We start from the raw sequence: 17,859 nt of genomic DNA on the forward strand, positions 1-17,859 counted from the left end.
ACAGCAGTATCTCTATGCTTTAGCTCTTCTTGCTCCACACTTCTATCAGCTGTTAAATATATACAAATATCTTACAATTTAACCACAATAAGCGTTCTCTGTTTAAAGTTTAAAACAAACTGGATGAGCATAAATCTGTCTCTTCCTGTGATATAATAATTGAATCACTAACTGTTCCATTTATCTACAGGAAGTTTATTGTATAGATTTATTCTTTAAAATAGCTTTATTTACACCTTTGCCATAATAGAACATCCAAATTCAAAATAAGGGGAAGCTACTTAGAACCAAGATGAGGAGATATTTCTGTACACAGAGGGTTTCCTACCCCAGAGGGTCTGGGAAGCTCAGTATGTTTAAGGTAGAGATTGATATATTCCTGGTTAACAATAACGTAAAGTGTTATGGGGATAGGGTGGGGAAAAAAGGCTTTAATCAGCCATGAACGTATTAACTGATGGAGCAGACCCGAGGGGTGAATGGTCTACTGCTGTTGCTATGTTCCTATTCCAAGCTACTTCAGAGGAGCGTTACTGGACATAATTTGACATGAACAACATAAGGAGATTTAGGACAGTTAACCAAAGCCTGGACGAAGAGTTGGGTTTTTGTTATATCTTTGAGTTTGCTGCAAAGACAAAAGATATGGAGGTGCCTATACTCTGGATTCTTAAAAACACAATGAGAGATTTATTATGGATGTTGCTCATCCAATTTAAGATGGAGAACCGAAGCCTGTGCAAAACCTGTTGTCGTCACTACAGATCACGTGCTGCTTCACCAGCAGGGATGCATTCTCTAATACATAACACCCCTGACCCTTTAGTACAAGAACAGCTGCTTAACATTTTTACAGCAAATCCATTTATGCACTCTCTCTCTATACACATATATACAACGCAATAAGACAGTTTCTCAGGTGGACGTTTATCCCTTTTAGGTTATATTTGACGTTCTGGAACCTGGCTACTCAAGGTCAAGGAAATGTCCTCTTTTCCTTCAGTCAGTGGTACCTCCTGGGAAGTTACTCGGGTGTTGACCTCTATAGGTATTGGGAAGTCCTCAGAAACAAAATCTGAACTTGTCTCTGCATCTAGCCTCTGTTCCGAAGTATTGATGTCTTATTGTCCAAGGAAAATACCTCTTCAGTAATTTCCATGATTTCACTTCATGAACCTGGCAGCTGGTCAGCATGACGTTGCCAAGCACTTTGCATCATCTGTCTGTACGGTATATGATATTGGACCTGTGTTTGCTAGGATCACTACAGGGACCCATTTCTCGGTGGTGTCTCTTCTGGCCAGCACTCGCTCTTATTGAATACTTTTCAGAATTCTCTTCTCTCCCAGCAATCTGTGCTAGTTGTTGTCATCAGACAATCTATGAAGTATCAGATGGTAGTGACAAATCAAACTGTGTTTGCAGTATCCTCCTTAACAGCAGCATTGTTATGTGTGCAGTGTTCCGGTAAGACTTAAAGAATTTGTTTACTCTTTTTTTCAAATGTACCTTGGTCCTTCAATGCATTGAATGAATGTTTCAATGATTAAACAAAACGTTTGTCCAATCCATTTGTTGCAGGATGGTACACAGCTGACCTTGTGCTGTATACCGTTCTCCTTAGTCATCCTGAAACTCCTCCAAAGTGAACTGAGTACCATTGTCACTTGCGACCTGCTCCAGTCTACCAAATGTGAATATTTTATTGAGCTTCTCAATAGTTTGTTCGGTCGGCATGGATTTCACTTCTGGCCGTTTTAAGTGAGCATCCGCAATCACTAGGAGCATGTGACCCTCTACAGGAACAGCATAGTCTATGTGTGTTCTCTGCCATGGTGTGTCGGCCAAACCCACTGATGTAATGGTTGCAGTGGTGGGGTGTTTCTTAGTTTTGCACAGGACTGACATTGCCCCACATTCTCTGATTTGAGCATCTATCCTGGCCACCCAAAATAACTGTGCCAGTTCCTTCATTCTCACCACACAGGATGTCCCTCGTGCAGTTGGTCAAGGACTTTTCTACGCAAGCATGGAGGAATAATGACTGATTACCCATAATAAAACTGTTTATGGAACTGTCAGCTTAAGTTCTTGTGTGATGTAGGGCTTGAGGTCTGGATTTTTATTTTTAAATCTGACATTTTTCCTTTTTGGACCATGTCCATCACCTACCCCATCACTGGATTAGTTCTTGTATATTTCTGTGCTTGAGATGAAGTCACAGGCAGATTCTGCACAAGTGAGAAATACAGAATATTGACAAAACCTTCTTCAGGTTCTTGTCTAACTTGTAACAGCATTCTTGACAAAGCATCAGTGTGTGCATGTTGCGGTGACCTACGATATTGGATGTCCTAAGTGTGTGTTGACAATATCAAAGATTATCTTTGTAAGCTACTAGCTGCTAAAGAAAGAATATCATTATAAAGCATGAAATTGTTTTCAAGTGTCATTGGGGTGGCGGTGGCATACTGGTATTGTCACTGGCCTAGTAAACCAGAAACCTATGTAATGCTCTGGGGACCCGGATCCGAATCACACCACTGCAGATGGTGAAATTTGAATTAAATTTTTTTTTAAAAATCTGGAATTAAAAGTCTAATGATGACCATGAAACCATTGCCAATTGTCATAAAAATCCATCTGGTTCACTAATGTCCTTTAGGGAAGGATATCAGCCATTCTTACCTGGTCTGGCCTGCTTGTGACTCCAGATCGACAGCAATGTGGTTGACTCTTAACTGCCCCCTCACGGGCAGTTTAGAATCAGCAATAAATGCTGGCCCAGTCAGCGAAGCCGAAGTCTCATGAACGAATAAAACAAAAGAGCAAAATGGTGGCCATAAAGATGGTGGTAGAACCTTCTTACCCTGGAAATGATGCTCAAAGCCTGTTTTTCTAGCTGAGCATAACCTGTTCCAGCGCTGGTAAGAGTTTGTGAAGCAAATGCTATCAGATGTTCCTCTCCTGAAGGCATTATGTGCTGCACCAACCCCATAGGGTGGTGCATTGCAAGGAATTTGTAACTTCAGCTTGGGATTGTAGTGAACCAACAGCCCTGATCTGTAAAGCATCTTTTACCTTCTTCTGACCGGTGCCATACCTGTTTGGCACGTAATAAAGTGTTGCTAAATTCGGCACAAATTTACCATTATAATTAATCATTCTCAAAAACGATCTTAGCTGTGTCACATTCTTGGGCCTTGGTGCTTCGAAGATTGCTGTCACCTACTTTGGCTCCTTGTACAAGCCATCTGTCTTGATTGCCCAGATAATTTATGGATGTCTTGGAAAAGTAACACCTTTCCTTTTTAACTCTGGGGTTACGGTTTTGTTGTTCAAGTGTTCCTGTTCACTCGAACAAACAAGTTAGTGAGCTGCTGCAGGCATGCGCGACCACGGACCCGGTAATTCTCTGGGCAGTATTGACACCTAGCTAGAGTGGGTGCTCTACACTGCCTTTTATGCTAGCCCCCAGCCGAACTGAGGATTGGTGGCTGTTTTACACCATTTTTTCTGTCGTAAAACACCATTGTTCCCACGCCGGCCGAGGGACGTAGCCTCAAAATCGAAGAATCCAGCCCCTGGTTTCAGCTCCTGCTTTGGTACGTCGTCTTCTAAGTGGTCTTGACCCCATCCACTAATTTATAGGCATGACTAGTATGCTTTGATGTATTTATTTTCTTACACACACCTTACACACCTTGGTGTAGTGAGATTTTCTGAGCCCAGTATGCCGCGGCAATATGGCCCTTTTTGCCACAATTCTTTCACTTATTTTTTTCTACTCTAGCATTCCCTTGCTGAGTGTCCAACCTTTCTGCATTGCTGATATGGTTGTCCCCTTGCAGCCGTTTCTTGTGGTTTCTGTTTTCTGGATCTTTACTCCAGCCCCTATCTCTGAAGCATTGTTGCTAGCTTCACAGATGTGGCAAATTTCACAGCAGCTTTTAGAGTTAAATCACTTGCGGTTAGCAGTTTCCTTTGAATTGCTTAACTGTCCACAAACCAGCCGATCACAAAGTGTGGGATCGTATTGCACCAAATTCATATTTTGTTAACATTCTTAAAGTTGCTACGAATTGCAAAATGCTTTCACCTTCTTCATGATTACGGTGGTAGAATCAAAATTTTTCTGCAATTATAACTGTTTTGATGAGAAATGTCCTTTTAAAATCCTCATTCGTTCGCTTTTGGGCTTTATCTACCAGTTTTGCTGCATGAACCAAGTTTTATAGCCGTACTGAACTGAGAAAAGTTGTGACATTTAGGTGTTTTATTTGCAAGAGATATAATTGGAATGTTTCTTCATATGACTTCCAAGTCTCTCCGTCTTCATCAAATGCATCCATGGCACCCGTTTTTCCCACCACTCTGGTTCCCAGCTGCAAGGGTCTATACTTAAACCAACTTCCTCCCTTCCAATTCTTTTGGATGTATGGCACCAGCAATCCCCTTAACCACAATGCAGCTAAGATTTTTTTTTCCCTTTTTGCCTGACTGGGGTTTGATTTTTTTTTCACCTAGTAGTGGCCTGAACAAAGTCTGAAGACTTCTGAATTACCATTCCCAAAGCCTGTTTAGTATCGCCTTGAGTGCCGTCTCTGCAATGCAGACATTACCCCTTCAACAGCATCAAGTTTTCAAACTGTCATCCTTCTTACTCACAGTTGTAGTCCATTTTTTTAAAAAAACATCCGCAACGGCAGCTTCGAGCCCAAGAATCCGCTCCACACTCAACACTATCTCCATCCACCAATTTGTCAATGATTTATTTTGTCTTCAGTAATACTGTTTTCTTGCTTCAATCGTCATTGCCAATTTTCTCTTTTGTTAGATCTTTTGAGTTTTCTGTAGAGAGAAACGGTATGGAGGTGTCCACATTCTGTAGTATTGTAAATACGATGTTTTATTAGGAATGTAGCTTACTTAGAGCTGAAGCTCGCGCACTCACCGACGTCACTATAATTCACGTGACATTTCAGCAGCAGGCATGTAATTTTTGAAATGTAACAGTTTTTAAGAGCATCAATGTGCCTTGAAGGAGGGGAAAGTTGTGTGGTGGCTTTGAGACTAAAGGAATGAACTCCAGAGTTAAGGCACAGTTGGAATGATTAACTTGGGAATTAGAGGAGTGAGATCTCAGCGTGGTAGGGCTGGAGGACCTGAAAGAAGATAGAGTGGGCCAAGACCATCCAGGAGATTTAAGAAAAGGATGAGAATGTTAAATTGGGCATTTATTAGACCAAAGTATATCTGCAGGTATGGGAGTGATGGACCAATGGGATTTGGTGCAGCTTAAGATACAGACAGAATAGGTTAAATGGTGCTCAATTTTAAAGTTCTAGGTTCTCGACTGGTCAGAAGAGTATTGGAATTGTTGAGTCTAGAGGTAATAAAAGCATGCATGATAGGTTCAACAGTACATGTTCTGAGGCAGAAGCTGAGAAAGGCAATATGACAGGTGAAAGTATTGGTGATGGAGCAGCTATGGGGTTGGAAACTCTGCTTAGGATCAAATTCCACAATGGTACCAAAATATTGAGGTTTGAACAGACAGAAATCAATATTGGAAAATGTTATCGAGTTTTACATTTTTTTAAATGTGAAATTCTATATTGTTTTACAGGAAATAAATGTCAATACTCATTCTTATTTTCAAATGCTTTTAATGGAACTAGGAATTAATAAATGTTACTATTTATGTTAAATGAAATTAGCACTTTATCAGTTTTTATTCTTAACTTAATTTGCACTGACATGAATGAAGTCTACCATCTGCTGTCTAATATGGTGAAGGACACTACTGCAGAGAATTATTTTCTCTCAATGCTGCAACACCTACTGCTCATCAGGAATGATTATTACATCAGGTGAGAAGTCACTCTGAGTAAAGTCTGTGTTATTTTGAATGTCTCGAGTGGTCACAAGAACCAAGCAATAAGAGTAGTTACAATAGTAATGTGAATAAATTGATGAAAGGTCTAATATTTGAAGTGCTAATTATTACTCTTGCAGAAGATGTCTTTTGAATAGATTGAGTTTGGTTTGCTTAAGTTAACATATGATTAATTTTTTGAATACAGACTGAAGTAAGAAATATAGGAAACTACTGCAAGGTTATAATTGTCATCAAATTGCAATAAATGTAAAATAGAAAATGGATTATCAAGTTGAATGAGATTTTTCTTTACTTTTGGTACACAAAATACAATTGCTTTGTGGATCTGCTTCCACAAATAGAAAAAGACCAGCATTTGAAATGGAGTAATTATGAAATAGCTTTCTAAAATATTTTAAAATTACATGAAACATCATGTAAGTGTGAAGACATCTACAGATCTTGTTATTCTGTATGATTTTTAATGTAAAATTGGACTTCATTTTCATCATACTCTAGTTATTTGCATCATGACTGGCCCAAAGGTGTAAACGAAAGCTCTCCCTGGCGTATACAGTATTAAGTGGAAGGGAGAGTGGGGAGGAGCCAACTCATTATCAGTTGCTGGCATATCCTATACTTGTCTCTTCATTAGAGAATATGTCGCAAAAACTTCTCAAATTGAATATAACTTATCCTCAGTTCAATCAATAAACTTGAATTAAATATAAATCTTTAATGGTGTTTTTATTGAGCTACTTCTGGTTTGTACTGTATGAAAAACATTTGTTTTTGATTTTTATGCTTCTAGACCACAGTATTACAAGATAATTGAAGAATGTATTTCCCAGATAGTATTGCATCGAAATGGAGTAGATCCTGATTTTGAATATCGCAAACGATTAGAAGTAGATTTTAGTCATCTTATAGGTATGTTTGAATATGCAATCAACATGTGATTAAAACAGTTAAGCTATGTCATTTCGCTTGAAGTTATCGAAGTTCTCCAGTTTTCTATCGCACTGCACCTTTGTTGTAATTTCCAGGAAGTTCCAAACTATATGGGCAGCATGGTAGCACAGTGGTTAGCACAGTTGCTTCACAGCTCCAGGGTCCCAGGTTTGATTCCTGCTTTGGGTCACTGTCTGTGCTGAGTCTGCATGTTCTCCCTGTGTCTGCGTGGGTTTCCTCCGGGTGCTCCGGTTTCCTCCCACAGTCGAAAGATGCGCAGGTTCGGTGGATTGGCCATGCTACATTGTCCTTGGATTAGGTGGGGTTACTGGGTTACGGATATAGCGTGGAGGTGTGGCATTGGGTTGGGGGTTCTTTCCAAGTGCAGACTCGATGGGCCGAATAGCCTCCTTCTGCACTGCAGAATCTACGATTCCAAAATAGTATAACTTTTTAAAATAAAGTACAACTGTTGACTAAGTAATCATTTCAATCAACGGAGAAAAAAAGAACCAATTTAATCATCACTTAACCACCAATATGGCATAATAGAGCAATGCCACACACGTTTGAACTAATCTGATATGATCTAATGGACAGATGACTGCTGCTATTTCCACAATTAAAAAAAAAAGTATGTAAAGCAACTTAATATTCTTTACTCAGTAGAGTTAATTGTTGGTTAAAAATCCAATCCATGTAAGTTGTATCTTGCCTGAAATGCTTCATGCTTATCTGTTGTCTGCCCACACATAGCCACATTTCATACTGAATGAGTTTAATCCACCATTCAGATGTTGCAGGCAATTACAGAAGGGTGATATCCTGAAAAATATTTTAAAGCAGTTTATTCAAATCTCCATGAAGCAAAAGACAGTTAATGCTGAAGTTTTTAACAAATTTCAAAATTGACTGAAAGATAATAATCTTTATTGTCAAAAGTAGGCTTACATTAACACTGCAATGAGGTTACTGTGAAAAGCCCCTAGTCGCCACATTCCGGCGCCTGTTCGGGTACACAGAGGGAGAATTCAGAATGTCCAAATCACCTAACAGCATGTCTTTCGAGACTTGTGGGAGGAAACAGGAATACCCAGAGTAAACCCACGCAGACACAGGGAGAACGTGCAGACTCCACACAAACAGTGACCCAAGCTGGTAATCGAACCTGGGACCCTGAACCTGTGAAGCAACAGTGATACCCACTGTGCTACCGTGCTGCCCACATGGTTGCATTAACTAAGTAGCCAAGTTTTCTGAAAAGGTAATTGCTTTTATGCTCCATTACATAGTGAGAAGACTCCACCTATTTGTCAAGGTGTCCAGCAAACCAAGTTAGAATTCTACAAGTTATTCACACAGTTCAACAATACAATATACCCTGTTAAAGTCTTTGAGGGGTTTTGAGACGAGTAAATTTTTCAAACGGAATTTCATTTATTGACTCCGCAACATTACGGTGTGCACATTTCATTAGGCTTTGTCAAACTATGATGGTCAGTTTTATTAAAATAACTGATAAAATAACTCCTTTGCAGACTTGCAGATTGTTATGAAAGTGTGTTCTGAAGGTTGATATGTAACTAATTTAGAACATATATCGGCTGTGAAAATTAATACTGTCTACAGTATTAGAATTCCGCTTCAATACTGTTCCTTCTTGTAAGATGCAATGAAACTAAGAGCACATAACTAATTAGTAAATCTTTACAGATCAATGTGTTGACAAAGTGAAGGTGGAAGAAAGTGAAAAAATGGCATCAGAATATTCTAAAAAGGTAAGCCTACAAAAAACAATTTGAAGCCGTAATTTACAAAACTGATTTGTGTTTTTGGTACGGAGGCGCAAGAGGAAGAGACATAACTTCATTGTGTTAATATGATTTAGCCAAAATTTATAACATATTACACAGATTAGCATTGCACATTTATCAGAATGCACTGAAAGCAATCAACATAAACTAGGGGCGGGATTCTGGCCAAAGGGGGGCACTATTTGGCAGGCCATAACCGTGAGCGGCCGGCGCCATGTTGTCTTCTGTTCTCGACATCTTTGTCAATCTCCACCTATCGCTGGCCTCCTGTCCAGCCTCACCGCTCCAACCCCACCCCTGCTACAGTATAAATCTGACCTCATTTCCAGCTCTCTCTGGCTTTGACAAAGAGTCGTCCAGACTGGAAATGTTAGCTCCCTTTTCTCTCCGCAGGTGCTGTCAAACCTGTGAGATTGTCCAGTATTTTCTGTTTCAGATTCCAGCAACTGGTGCAGAAATGTGATTTTATCTTTAATGAAACTCTTCAGAACATGATTTTATATGATACTCTTTCGTATTTTATTTTGTGTTGTTCAGTTATGGGAATGATGGCTTTCCATTGAGTTGTACAATTTTTTCAAAGTCTTTGGGAATCATGGAGCGGGCCTTTTCAGCTAGTGGTATTTTTTGGTCCCGCCAAAGGAGAATGTCCCGCCCGTCCCCCAAGAGCGGTGGGTTCCCCGTCGATGGGACTGGAAGAACTTATTGACAGACAATTGCGAGCCGCCTCTGCTGCCAGAAAACACACTGTGGGTGATCTGAAAATACCACCCATAGAATTTATCAACAACAGAGGAAGACATTCAGTCCATTGCACTCCCAACATCTTGAAAGAGCTATCTGCTTAATTGTTTATTCCTGTTCTATTGCCATAACTATATATATGTATGTCTATCTGTTGTTTTTTAGTAAACAAGCTATAGTAGAATCTTGGTTACACGATTGAATCCAAGCATCGTGAAACACAACTCTGCCAATAAAGTGAATGATGAGTTTAATCTAGCAAGTTATTTAGTAGGATTTTATTATTGAGAGGCCAAGGCCAGGACACCACCAACTTTAAAGGTGTTGGAAAAATGCATGATAAATCAAGAACTAGAGCACTGACATTTTTAGTACCGAAGGAGGCTTTTAGATCCATCATGTCAATGCCAGCTCTTTGCTAAAGCAATGCAAAATGATTCCCACTCTTGCTGTCTCCATATCTTTCTCTGCTTCAAATATTTATCCACCCTTCCCTGAATTGGTGTAACAATCTCATCCTCAACCATCCTTCTGATAAAGTATTCCATGCTGTAACAAGCCTTTGAGTAAATCCATTTCTCTTTATCCCTCTTCTTACTCTCTTGTGATGATTTGAAATTGATCACCCCCTCGTCGTTGACTCTCCATCAAGAAGGAATTAGTTTTCTCGATTCACACAATGAAAAGCTTTAATTTTAAAAGAACTCTATTAATCATAGAATTTACAGTGCAGAAGGAGGCCTTCGGTCCATCAAGTCTGCACTGGCTCTTGGAAAGAGCACCTTAATCAAGCCCACACCCCACCCTGTCCCCATAACTCAGTAATCCCACCCAACACTAAGGGTAATTTCGGACACTAAGGGCAATTTAACATGGCCAGTCCACCTAACCTGCACGTCTTTGGACTGTGGGAGGTAAACCGGAGCACCTGAAGGAAACCCACGCAGACATGGGGAGAACATGCAGACTCCGCACAGACAATGACCCAAGCCACGAATCGAACCTGGGACCCTGGAGCTGTGAAGCAATTGTGCTAACCACTATGCTACCGTGTTGCCCATCCTCTAAACATTTTGGGCACATTAGATATAAATCTAGTCTCAAGTTCTGCTTGTAACTCTCGTTTCCAATCCTTGGGATCACCTTGGTGAGATGATAGGCAGGCTATTCAAATCCCTGGGTGGCTGGAGACGGCAGGGCTTGGGACCTTGGAAGTGCCAACCTAGCAATGGCAGGTTGGCAAAGCCAGGGTGCAAACAGATGGGCATGAGAGGGTTATGGTCTTGAAAGAGGGGGGAATGCTGAATAGCAGGGAAGCTGAATGTGAGGGGGTGTTCTTAAAGAGGGATGCCCTTGATGACCCCATTGCCCTGATACTAGCGAGGATGAAGGGTTTTGTGTCACCCCCATGCCTATGTGGTGGGGTGCTGTGGAGATGACCCAGACATTTCATGATGGGGATGGGGGAGTGGTTGTCCTTCCAAGGTCAAGGGTGGGGCGTTGTCCATGACCATCTGTGCGGTCGTTATGTCTGTTTAGGGGGCCACGGTGGTGGAGACCCCTTCTTCCTGCCTTTGAGATCAGGCCGCCCTTTAAAAAGGGTGCCACGATCTCTGAGATGCCAATCTTGCTGGCATCTTTCGGTCCACACTCCCCAAAAAAATTCTGTGGGAGAATTCAGTCACAGTCTGTCCAAGCTCCAAAAACAAATTAACTGAGTGTCGGTAGATTGTGATGGAAATCGCGTCAGAACAGCTGGTGGGATTCTCAAAGGCGTTCGGACGTAAAATGACACTTAGTCACTTATCGGAAGAATCGCCCCCAAAGTTTCTCTTGATTCTCATTTCTGTGTCAAATGTTTCCGTTGGAGTAGTAATTCTATTTTACTTTTGCGAATTCTAATATCATTTCACATTATTCTGTGTACTGAGAAGTGGGCATACTTAACTTCTCACTCTGTAATTTAATTGTTTAATACAGTAGCTTTGTCAGAGATACCAATGTTTTTGTGACTTGATATAGTTATTTCATAGAATTTCATAGAATTTACAGTGTAGAAGGAGGCCTTTCGGCCCATCGAGTCTGCACCGGCTCTTGGAAAGAGCACCCTACCTAAGGTCAACAGCTCCACCCTATCCCCATAACCCAGTAACCCCACCCAACACGAAGGGCAATTTTGGACACTAAGGGCAATTTATCATGGCCAATCCACCTAACCTGCACATCTTTGGACTGTGGGAGGAAACCGGAGCACCCGGAGGAAACCCACGCACACGCGGGGAGGATGTGCAGACTCTGCACAGACAGTGACCCAAGCCGGAATCGAACCTGGGACCCTGGCGCTGTGAAGCAATTGTGCTATCCACAATGCTACCGTGCTGCCCAAAAGCCAACATTAGTTATGTTAATTGCAAAACCAAATCTCTGTTCAAAGCTTAACTGTCTGACAGTCACTTAGTGAAGTTTTTTTTTATAAATGTTTTTTTATTGAGTTTTCATATTTTATATATGACAAATTACAAGTTATTAGAGAGAAAAAAAAAGGAAAACACAAAAATTTAACATGAATATTTACAGGTAAGCATCTTCATAACAATAATTGTGGCCGCCCCCTTTAGCCAGCATACATATTTTACATTCCCCAATATGGCCGAGGCACATGTTTATAGGCATTTATTTATAGTTTGGTTTTGGGCCTTGGCTTGCCATCAAACCCCCATACCGAGCCCGTATCCCCCCTCCCCCCGGCTACCTTCCCCCGATTCCCGTCCATTTTCCCCTGGTTCTTGGCCACCCAACTATTCTTCCTCATGTACGTTGGCCACAAACAGGTCCCGGAACAGTTGCATGAATGGCTCCCACGTTCTGTGGAAGCCGTCGTCCGACCCTCGGATGGCGAATTTGATTTTCTCCATTTGGAGAGATTCCGAGAGGTCGGACAGCCAGTCTGCAGCTCTGGGTGGTGCTGCTGACCGCCAGCCAAACAGGATTCTACGGCGGGCAATCAGGGAGGCAAAGGCAAGGGCATCCGCCCTCCTCCCCAGGAATAGATCTGGCTGGTCTGAAACCCCGAAGACCGCCACTATCGGGCATGGCTCCACCCTCACCCCCACCACTTTGGACATAGCCTCGAAGAAGGCTGTCCAGTACTCCACAAGTCTGGGGCAAGACCAGAACATGTGGGCGTGGTTGGCCGGGCCTCTCTGGCACCGCTCACATTTGTCCTCCACCTCCGGGAAGAACCTACTCATACGGTTGTCACTTAGTGAAGTTGATGTTTTGTAACCTTTGTGGTAGTGGCAATTGTAGTTACTGCTATTTATAGTACTTATTTCTAGATCACAATATATTTTGATCCTTTCTTCCAGTCAAGAATTATGTTCTGCAAGCATTGAGATGCTAATGCAGAGAGTTGTTTCTTAGGAAATTTTGCATGGCAAGAGTTGAATAGAAAAAAGGAAGTGGCTTGGGATGAGTTGGTAGATAGAGGAAAATAAAGCAAACTGCCCTATTTAGGAAATTATTAGTTTATCCGTAAATGTGTGTATGTTAGTATGTGATTTTGATTAAACTGAGCATACTGATAATTAAACTGAACAGACCTGGAAGCTTTTATGATGTATTTGTTTCAGTTTGATGAAGAATTTGCAGCCCGGCAGGAGGCACAAGCTGAAAATCAGAAGAAAGATGAAAAAATAAAAGAACTTGAAACAAAACTCCATCAGCTGGAAGTAGAGGTAATAAATGCACCTGCTTTTGTCAAATTTCAGGAAATGGTTATCATAGAATCTGTACAGTGCAGGAGGAGGTCATTCAACCCATTAAGTTTGTGCCTACCCTTCGAAAGAGCACTCATGTCCACTCTCCCTTCCACCCTGCCATATCCCTGTGACCCCATAACCCAATCTGCACACCCCTAGACACAAAAGGCAATTTAGCATGGCCAATCCACCTAACCCGCACAGCTTTGGGTTGTGGCAGGAAACCGGAGCACCCCAAGGAAACCCAAGCAGAGACAGGGAGGGAGAACATACAAACTCCACACAGACAGGGATCCAAAATGAACCTTGGTCCTTGCCATTGTGAGGTAGCCATGGGGGCGAACCATTGTGCCACCATGTTAAAAACAATTGGAGAATAGTGGAATATTGACAGTAAGATCAGAATGTATAAAGAATAATCATATGGTAAAGTCATTTTCAATGCATGCTAATGTGATGATGATTTGAATTTCCGTATGTAATTGAATGAGGAATTAATATGCAATCAAAATCTCGACTTCCTCAACTTATGGCGAAAAGTAGCCCAAACAGAAATTGATGAGATATTATGATCCCCATAAAGACTTGAAACTTTTTTTAAAATTCCAATGACTGAAATGACACAACAGATTGCAAGCTATAAGACTTTTATGTGATAAACAGTGTTAGAGCAACATTGTTTAAATACTAATTGGTATGCAACGCATGCTATAAACTGCAAAAAACATTTGTCATTTAACTTTTAAAATGTTTGAATATCCCCCTCCATGATTATATTTCACTCTATCCCTTAAATGGATACTTCATCCTCCAGGTACAATCCAAAGCTTTTCTCAGCTCCCGATTGCTTAATTTCTTTTCCAGCTGGATATCCTACAATTTGCAAACATATTTTCACAGTACAGCATACCCTGGCGATTCTTTTATGTAGTCAAAGCTGGGCAAATCTGTCAGCCTCATTTAAATCCCCATGAACATGGTCTTTGCAATTGAAATGTGAGATCCCACCCTCATTCTACGTGCTGAACAATAGAGATTTGCTGCCTCTGTTAATCTCTCTTCGATTCTTGCAGACTGATGATCTATGAGGTTCAGGGATATCATAAGAAAGCCCTGTAACCTGATAAAGGTTGTAATGAACACTTTCCCCCTCAAAGTGCATCACAATGGCAACATGAATCACATGGGTCTTGTAAGCAGATCGACATGCTAATTAGCTATCTATTCTATCTTGGAATTAAATAGATAGTTTAAAGTGTAATTTTAAAAGAACTAATTCCTGACATATCCCTGTAACATGGAGATTAATAGTCTATCCACCATTGGCAAGCTTCCCTGGTCGTTGTTTACAGATGTAAGTGTCTTGCTTGTTTGTTCGGTTACGGGTATAGGGTGGATACGTGGGTTTGAGTAGGGTGATCATTGCTTGGCACAACATCGAGGGCCGAAGGGCCTGTTCTGTGCTGTACTGTTCTATGTTCTATGTATGCTTCAGAGAAAGGAGGGACACAGACTTTGGTTTTCGATTTAGAATTAGACTTTGCCTCTAAAACATCAGTATTCAGCCTTGTTCTCAATTATTTTATCCACCTAACATCTGTTACACGCATTTTTTTTAAGCTTCATCTTATTCACTACCTCTTGTCATCCAAAGAGCTCTGAGTTTATTTGTCCTACCTTTCTTTCTTATGGGAATTTACCTCGACTGTATGTAGGGGCAGCACGGTAGCATGGTGGTTAGCATAGCTCATAGATCATTGCTCGGCACAACATCGAGGTCCGAAGGGCCTGTTCTGTGCTGTACTGTTCTGTGTTCTGTGTTCTGTACCTAAATTATATCTTCTTTAAAGGCAGCTCATAATTCCTTTACAGTTTTGCCTTTGAATTATTGATATCATTTTAGCTAGACCAAATCTGTTCCGACCCCATTAAAGTTGGTCAGGCCCTAATTGATTATTTTCACTCCGAAATGCTCCTTATCATTTTCCATCCAAGCCATCTGATACTATGTTTGACCCACTGCATTCCCTAGAACCAGATCTAACAGTGTCTCCTTCCTCATTGAGCCAGCAGTATACTGACAAAGAAAATTTTCATGAACAAACTTTTAAAACTCTTTTTAAAAAATATTTTATTGAGGCATTTATATTAAAAAATTTAACAGAATAAACAACCACACACCAAACAAACAACAAAACCCAGCCAACATGGCCTACATAAACAACTCCCCAACCACAATTCCCCACTAACCTTCCCACACCTTGCCCCCCTTAACGTTTCCCAAAGTAGTCGATAAACGGCTGCCACCTCCGGCAAAACACTAACATCATTGCTTTCAGGATGAACATGATCTTCTCAAGCCTGAGAAACCCAGCCATGTCACTAACCCACATCCCCAACTTCGGGGACTCCGAGTCCGTCCCTGCTAACAAAATCCGTCTCTGGGCTACCACGGAGGCAAAGGTCAAGACATGGATCTCTCTCGCCCCCTGGACTCCTGGGTCCTCTGGCACACCAAAAATCGCCACCTGTGTACCCAGGACCACCTTTATCTTTGGTACCTTGGACATGATGTCAGCAAACCCATGACAGAATCCCCATAAGCTTCGGACATGCCCAAAACAAATGGACATGATTCACAGGCCCACCCGCACACCGTCCACACCTATCCTCCACCCTTCAAAGACTTTGATCATCCGGGCCACAGTCATATATGCCCTATGGTCCACCTTAAATTATATCAGGCTAAACCTGGCAAATGACGAGGATGCATTGACTCCTCCCATAACCCAGCCTCCATCTCCCTACCCAACTCTTCCTCCCACTTCCGCTTCACCTCCCCCATGGGGGCTCCCAATCCATAAGCTCTTTATAGATTTCTGATACCTTCCCCTCCCCCACTCCTGCTTTCAACACTACCTTACCCTGTAGCCCCTGGGGCAGTAGGTGAGGGAAAATCGATACCTGCCTCCGCACAAAGTCCCTCGCCTGCAAGTAGCGAAACCCATTCCCACCAGTCAGCTCAAACTCCTCCAACTCTTCCAAACACGGAAAGCCCCTGTCTATTAGACAAATCACCAAACCACTCGATCCCCGCCCGCTGCCACCCCCCGAAACTCTCCATCCAGCCCCCAGGAACAAACCGGTAGTTGTCACATATCGGTGTCCAAACCAAAAGCCCCTTCAGCCCCATGTGCTGCCGCCACTGTCCCCACACCCTCAGGGCTGCTACCACTACTGGGCTTGTGGAGTACCTGGTCGACGAGAATGGCAAAGGCGCCGTTTGCAGTGCCCCTAAACTCGGATCCTTACATGACGCTGCCTCCATCCACTCTCACACCGACCGGTCCTCCACCACGCATTTCCTGACCATCGCTATGTTCGTCACCCAATAGTAATTTATAATGTTCGAGAGTGCAGCTCCCCTGGTCCAGCAGCATCTTCTTCACGGTTTTATCATCTACACAAATCCTGAGATCACCGTATTTACTTCTTTGAAAAACACCTTGGTAATGAAGATTGAGAGGCTCTGGAAAAACAAACAAGAACCTCAAGAGGACTGTTATCTTCACCGCCTGAACCCTCCCCACCAATGACATCGGGAGTGGACCCTACCTTCTAAAGCCCCCCCTCGTCTGCTCAACCAACCGAGCCAAATTTGACTTATGCAGCTGCTCCCATCCCCACCCACCTGAATGTCCACCTCCCACCGCCGCCACCACCTTGAACGGCATCTTCCCCAATCTATTCTGCCCCCTCGCCTGGATCGGAAAATCCTCCCTTCTACCAATGTTCAATCTAAATACCGAATACCGGCCAAATTCCTCTAAGAGCCTCATAATCATCCCCCCCCCCCCCCCCCCCCCCCAAATACCACCTCACGGCTCCGAAATGTACAGCTACAGATTGTCCAGGTAAAGCGAGACACTGTGCTGCAACCTGTGCTATCTCCCTGCCAGTCCCTTGACACTCTCAAGGCCATCGGTTCTATAACCAGGGCAAAAAGCAGTGGGGAGAGTGGCCATCCCTCCCTCGTCCCCCGGTGCAGCCTACAGTAGTCCAAGATCACCCGGTTCGTCCGCACACTCATCACTGGTGCCTAATACAGCAGCCAGACCCAATCTACAAAACACTGCCCAAACCCAAACCACCCCAGGACCACCCACAGTTAGTCGAACACCCGATCAAAGGCCTTCTCCCTGTCCATGCCATCCTCCACCTCTCATTCCTCAGTGGGGGGGGGGGGGGGGGGGGGGGGTCGTCGTCATTATCACGTTTAGCAAAATCCTGATATTACCCACCTGATGCCTCCTCTTCATGAACACCGTCTTGTCCTCCCATATCGTTCCTGGAACACAATCCTCAATTGGTGAGGACTTGGCATCCACATTTAAATGTGAGATGGACCTGTACGACCCAAACTACTCCGTATCCTTATCCCGCTTCAAAATCAAAGAGAATGAGGCCTACAACTGCATCGGGGAGAGGCTCCCTTGCCTTGTTAAACACCCTCACCAACGAGGGCCCCAGAACTCCCAAGAAACATTTGCAAAACTCCACTGGATATCCATCCGTGCCCGAGGCCTTGCCCGATTGCATCGCCTCCAGCCCCTCCTCCTCTTCTACCAAAAGGGGCACCCAGCCCCTCCACTAGTTCCCCTTCCACCCTCGGGAACTCCAATCTATCCAAAAACTGTCTCATCCCCTC

General features: G+C 42.7%; 1 protein-coding gene across 4 annotated transcripts in view; it reads left to right on the plus strand.

The window, feature by feature from the left end:
• diaph2 (diaphanous-related formin 2) overlaps positions 1-17,859 on the plus strand; it is an 878,670-nt gene that overhangs the window by 301,492 nt on the left and 559,319 nt on the right. For all 4 annotated transcript variants that reach the window (XM_038775000.1, XM_038775001.1, XM_038775002.1 and 1 more), the window contains 4 exons: positions 5,757-5,873; positions 6,693-6,811; positions 8,546-8,610; positions 13,023-13,127. In XM_038775000.1, the coding sequence (XP_038630928.1) occupies positions 5,757-5,873; positions 6,693-6,811; positions 8,546-8,610; positions 13,023-13,127 (406 nt within the window). The remainder of the gene's footprint in view (positions 1-5,756; positions 5,874-6,692; positions 6,812-8,545; positions 8,611-13,022; positions 13,128-17,859) is intronic.

Source organism: Scyliorhinus canicula, chromosome 17, assembly GCF_902713615.1.
Source record: "Scyliorhinus canicula chromosome 17, sScyCan1.1, whole genome shotgun sequence".
Taxonomy (NCBI): domain Eukaryota; kingdom Metazoa; phylum Chordata; class Chondrichthyes; order Carcharhiniformes; family Scyliorhinidae; genus Scyliorhinus; species Scyliorhinus canicula.